This window comes from Mandrillus leucophaeus, unplaced genomic scaffold, assembly GCF_000951045.1.
Source record: "Mandrillus leucophaeus isolate KB7577 unplaced genomic scaffold, Mleu.le_1.0 Scaffold2, whole genome shotgun sequence".
Lineage (NCBI taxonomy): Eukaryota > Metazoa > Chordata > Mammalia > Primates > Cercopithecidae > Mandrillus > Mandrillus leucophaeus.
Window position 1 is genome coordinate 1396088 of NW_012102031.1, and position 5471 is coordinate 1401558.

Below are 5471 nucleotides of genomic sequence, written 5' to 3' on the forward strand. Positions count from 1 at the left end.
AAAAAAAAAAAAAAAAAAAAAAAAAATCAGGATACAGGAGTGACATAATCCAGATTGCTAGGTGGTGCTGTCAGGCTGAGTTTGTGATTTTTAGCTTCGAACGTGAACACCTTCAGGCAGAACATCCACTCTCCAACTCCCCACGAATCCCCCCAAGCCCCGCCAAGCCCCATGACTTCCTGTTACCTCCTAGGCCTTGAAGGCCACTGAATTTCTGGTGTCCAAGAATTCCCTTCCAGTTCCGAAAATCCCAAGACCCATCAGCTAAGATGTTCCCCTGCCCACCTTCCTCTTCCCTTTGGGAGGTCTCTGTGCGCAGGCCGAGGAAAGTCTCAAGAAGTAAACTTGGAAAAGGGAGCCTGCAGATCACCCCAAGGAAAATCCAGACTGATTTGATCAGTCCTAGCTGGAAGCAGCACAGGAATAGCGTGAGGCCTATGACTCATTTTAAGCAAACATCCGGTAATCCGACTGGTATCTGGTTCAAATGGGGAAACCTCAAGCACCTATGACAGGCCAGGCCCAGAGAAGATGCTGCCTAGATGGATACAGCGCCTCCTCCCGAGACCCTCCCAGGCTGAGGAGGAAATGCCAAGAACAGTGTTAACCCTGTCCAAGAGCCCCAGAGCCCCAGGCCAATTGCTGTGGGGCTTTGCATCTTGCCGTGGGCACCTGCCGGAGGGAAAGACTCATGAAGTAGCATTTGACATGGGCCTTGTTGAAGAGGGAAGGTGGAAAGAGGATCCACATCTCAGGAACTTTGAGAACTGGGAGAGTTACACTCTGTCTAGAGCTTCAGTTTTCTCATCTCTGTGCTAGGAAGGGTAGTAATGATGCCCACTTCCCTTTTGGTGGTGAAGATTAAATGAGCTGTGTGTAAAAAGATATGGCATGATCTGTTTATTCATTTATTTATTTTGAGACGGAGTCTTGCTCTGTTGCCCAGGCTGGAGTGCAATGGCACGATCTTGGCTCACTGCAACCTCTGCCTCCCGGGTTCAAGCAATTCTCCTGCCTCAGCCTCCTGAGTAGCTGGGATTCCAGGCATGCGTCACCATGCCCGGCTAATTTTGTATTTTTAGTAGAGGCGGGTTTCTCCATGTTGATCAGGATGGTCTCAAACTCCTGACCTCAGATTATCCGCCCGCCTCTGCCTCCCAAAGTGCTGGGATTACAGGCATGAGCCACCGCGCCCAGCCTGCATGATCTGTTTAACTTTTTTTTTTTAAGTTTCTGAGACAAGGTCTTGCTCTGTCACCAGGGCTGAAATGCAGTGGTGCAATCATGGCTCACAAGCTCCCAGGCTCGAGATCCTCCTGCCTCAGTCCCTTAGCTGAGACTACAGGCATGCACCATCACGTCCAACTCATTTTTGTATTTTTTGTCGAGACAGGGTTTGACTATGTTGCCCAGGCTGGTCTCGAACTCTCTCGCCTATAATCCCAACACTTTGGGAGGCCGAGATGGGCAACAAGAGTGAAACACCGTCTGAAAAAAACAAAAACAAAAACGCTGTTTGTGTTTTTATACTTAAATTCACACCTGCAGAAAAGTTGCAAAAAGGTTCAAATAACTCCCATATCCTTCAACTAGATTAACTAACATTTTGCCACATTTGTGTCTCTGCTTTCTCTATGTATATGTGTATTTCTTAACCATAAAGGTTGCTGACATCATGTCCTTTTTGTCCCTAATTATTTCATCACTTTTTCCCCAACAACAAGGGCAGTCTCTTACATAACCCTGTACCATAATCGAAATTAATAAATTTAACATTGATACAATACTATTATCTAATATACAGTCAAATTTTGCTGTTTCAGTATTGTCCTTTATAGCAATCCCCACCCAGGATCCGATCCAGGACTATGTATTGCATTCAGTTGTCTTTTTCGTTTCCTGTAATCGGCAACAGTTTCTTAGTTTTTCTTTGTCTAACATAATACAAACATTTCGGGAAGGGTACAGATCCGTTATTCTGTACCATGTCCCTCAGCTTGGGTTTCTCGTGATTAGGCTAAGGTTGTAGACCGGACGGTGACGCCGTGTTTTTCTCAGTGCATCACACAGAAAGTGTGCGATGAATGTCAGCTTGTCCTGCTGTTGATGTTAACGTGGCCGTTCAAGCGGTGTCTGCAGTTTCTCTACGATAGTTACTATTTCCCCTTTTCAATTATCAGGTACTTTGTGCATATTTATGTGGAAGGCTTCGAATGCCCTTTCAGTTTCATGGGACGGAAAAGAGCACTTTATCTGGGCAAATGGATACCCGTGTCTTGCGGAAGAGACCCAGCAGCCAGCAGTACCTGTGTCAACAAAGTTACGCGAACAAAACCTTTCCGGAAGAGCTGAGGGACCTGGGTGCAACGCATTCTGGGAATTGTAGTCTCTGGGTGCTCCTGGCTGAACACCGCCCTGCGGTCTCTGCGAGAAAGAGCCAGAAGCCGCCAGGGGAGGGCGAAGAGGAGGGCGGTGGGGACGCTCTGCGCGCGGTGCGCCATGGGACGGGTAGTTCACGGCGCGCGCCCTGTCGCGCCCCCAGCTGGGGAATGGGACTACCCTACCCGAGAGGCCGCGCGTGCGGGGCGAGGGCAAGCCGGCCGGGGCCTCGAACAAATCAAATCGAAGCAAAGAAACTGCCGGCTTTCAAAATCCTCCTCCTCCGCCATCATCCGCCGCGGTGCGGAGAGCAGGTGGTGCTGGAAGCGCGTGAGGCCCCGAGCGCGAGAGAGCTGACAGACAAGCCAGCTGGACATCTGGACCGCTGGACCTGGAGGTGGCGACCCCGGCCTGACTCGGACCCTAAATCCGTCCCCGCCCCACCGGGCGGAGGCGCGTGCTCGGTTACCCCCACGCGGCGGCGCCGCCTGTTTACGGTAGAGTCAGGGTCCCTTTCCTTTCACAGTCACCTGCCTGGAAGAGGGGTGGGGGCGAGGAGGGCGTGGCGCCCCTGTGCACCTTCTGCCTGCCCCCTCGGCCTTCTTCACTAAGTCTTCGATGGCCGAGCGCCCCGGGGTGGCGGTGGGAGTGGGGTTGCTGGGCGGCGCTGTCTCCTTTCACAAATGGGGAAACCGAGGCTTAAAGGGCGTCTGACTCGCCGGAGCAGCTCAGCCTGCAGCTGCTAGCAGTGGCGTCTCATATTAGCATCGTTGTCAACCGGAGGCGGTGCGAGTCCGCCGGGGATTCCAGATGGGTCTCCCGCGCCGCCCGCCTGTCATTTGCGGCCTGTATTCGCGAGTCGCTCCCGCGGCGCCGCCTCCCAGCAGGCCCACGCCAACGGGGGGCCCGGGCTGGCGCCGCTGTCCCTGGAATCGATGTGAGTCACTGCTGACGCTTTGCAGGAGCATGCATCTCACCTCAGAAAGTCTCCGACGCTGCTGCGGAGCGGGGAGAGGATATTTCTTTATTAACCCTTTGCTTTTGCTCTGGTGCTGACCCTTTGCTGACCTTGGACAAATCAATTCACGTTTCTGTGCTCCAGTTTCTTGGTCTATAAAGTGTGTGTGGAGGAGTGCATCTCCTTGTCTGGCTCTCTCTTGGACTGAGGAATAGGCCCCCTTTCAGCTGAGAAGTTCTGTCCCTATTCTATTTGGAGGCTTCACTAACACCTTTTACCCTCAGATTGTCCCATCTCAGAACTGCAAGAGATGCTGGGGTTTCAGGTTAATTTTTTGTTGGTTTTTCTTTAATTTTTTTTTTTTTTTTAAATCTTTTTAGAGACAGGATCTCCCTCTGTCACCCAGGCTGGAGTGTAGTGGAACAATCACCGCTAAACTGCAGCCTTGGCTTCCTGGGCTCATGCGATCCTCCCACCTCAACTTCCCAACTCATGGGGACTACAAGTGCCATCACACCTGGCTAATTTTTAAATTTTTCTTTGGAGACAGGGTCTCATTCTGTTGCCCAGACTTGTCTCGAACTCCTGGTCTAAAGTGATCTTCCCGCCTAGCCTCCCAAAGTGTTGTAATTACAGGTGTGAGCCACTGCACTGGGCTGGTTTCTCGTTAATTTTTTTTTTTTTGAAACAGGGTCTCCAGAAGTGCAGTAGCAAGCTCTCATCGCACTGCAGCCTCCACCTCCAGGGCTCAAGTGATCCTCCCACTTTACCTCCCAAGTAGCTGGGACTGCAGGCACCCGCCACCACACCCAGCTAGTTTTTGTATTTTTAATGGAGACGGTTTCAGCACATACGTCCAGGCTGGTTTCTAACTCCTGGGCTCAGTCAATCCACCCACCTCAGCCTCTGGAAATGCTGGGATTACAAGAGTGAGCCATTGCACCCGACTCTGGTTAATTTTTTTTTTTTTTTTGAGACGGAGTTTCACTCTTGTTGTCCAGGCTAGAGTGCAATGCCACGATCTCGGCTTGCCCCAACATCTGCCTCCCGGGTTCAAGTGATTCTCCTGCCTCAGCCTCCTGAGTAGCTGGGATTACAGGCATGTGCCACCACGCCCAGTTAATTTTGTATTTTTGGTGGAGACGGGGTTTCACCATGTTGGCCAGGCTGGTCTTGAACTCCCGACCTCAGGTGATCTGCCCGCCTCAGCCTCCCAAAATGCTGGGATTATAGGCGTGAGCCACTGCACCTGGCTTGGTTAATTTTTATGCAGTTTCAACTGGTCATTTCTTGAGCACCTTCTGAATGCCAGGCTCTGTGTGGCAAGTAGAGTGATCCTGTCAAAACATAGGTCAAATGACATCTGTCTCTGCTAGAAACTTCAGTGACTTTCCTTGTCACTTATAGCGAAAGCCACTGTTCTTCAAATGGCCTTTATGACTTGGGCCGCTTGTTAACTCTCTCGTCTCTTAACTCCTTTTTTTCCTGTCTCTCTGTGCTTCAGCCTCGCTGGCCCTATTGCAGTTCCTCCAACCCTCTGCCCGTACAAGAGCCATTGAATTTGCTATTCCCTTTGCAGGAATCGTGTTCCCCCAGATGTGTGCGTGGCCCAATCCCTGACATCTTTATTTAACTATTTCCTAATAATGCCTTTTTGTTGTTGTTGTTTGTTTGTTTTGAGACAGAGTCTTGCTCTGTCACCCAGGCTGGCGTGCAATGGCGTGATCTTGGCTCACTGCAACCTCTGCCTCCCGGGTTCAAGCAATTCTCCTGCCTCAACCTCCCGAGTAGCTGGGACTACAGGCACACACCACCACGTCCAGCTAATTTTTGTATTTTAGTAGAGAGGAGGTTTCACCATGTTGGCCTGGCTGGTCTTGAACTCCTGACGTTGTGATCCACCTGCCTTGGTCTCCCAAAGTGCTCGATTACAGCTGTGAGCCACCACTCCCACGCGCCCCCTTTTTTGAATCACATACTAAATGTGTCATTTAGCACACATGCTTCAAGAGGTCAAGGTTTCTATTTCCTTTGCTGCTATACTTCTGTTACCTGGAACAATATCCAGCACACAGTAATACCCAAATGTTTTGTTGAATGAATGAGTGGACACCTTACCCAGAATAATAATTCA

The 5471-nt window shown here is 50.6% G+C and overlaps 1 protein-coding gene across 3 annotated transcripts in view; it reads left to right on the forward strand.

The window, feature by feature from the left end:
- The first annotated feature begins 2644 nt into the window (after window positions 1–2644).
- The window catches only part of RANGAP1 (Ran GTPase activating protein 1), a 41354-nt gene continuing 38527 nt past the window's right edge, over window positions 2645–5471 (forward strand). Inside the window, exons 1-2 of one of the 3 annotated variants that reach the window (XM_011978785.1) lie at window positions 2897–3316; window positions 3718–3973. Coding sequence is in view for 1 of the 3 variants with exons in the window: in XM_011978783.1 (XP_011834173.1) it covers window positions 3190–3316 (127 nt within the window). In the remaining 2 variants the exon portion in view is untranslated. Of the gene's footprint in view, window positions 3317–3717; window positions 3974–5471 lie in introns of all 3 variants that reach the window. The other 2 variants (XM_011978784.1, XM_011978783.1) reach the window with 2 other exon arrangements.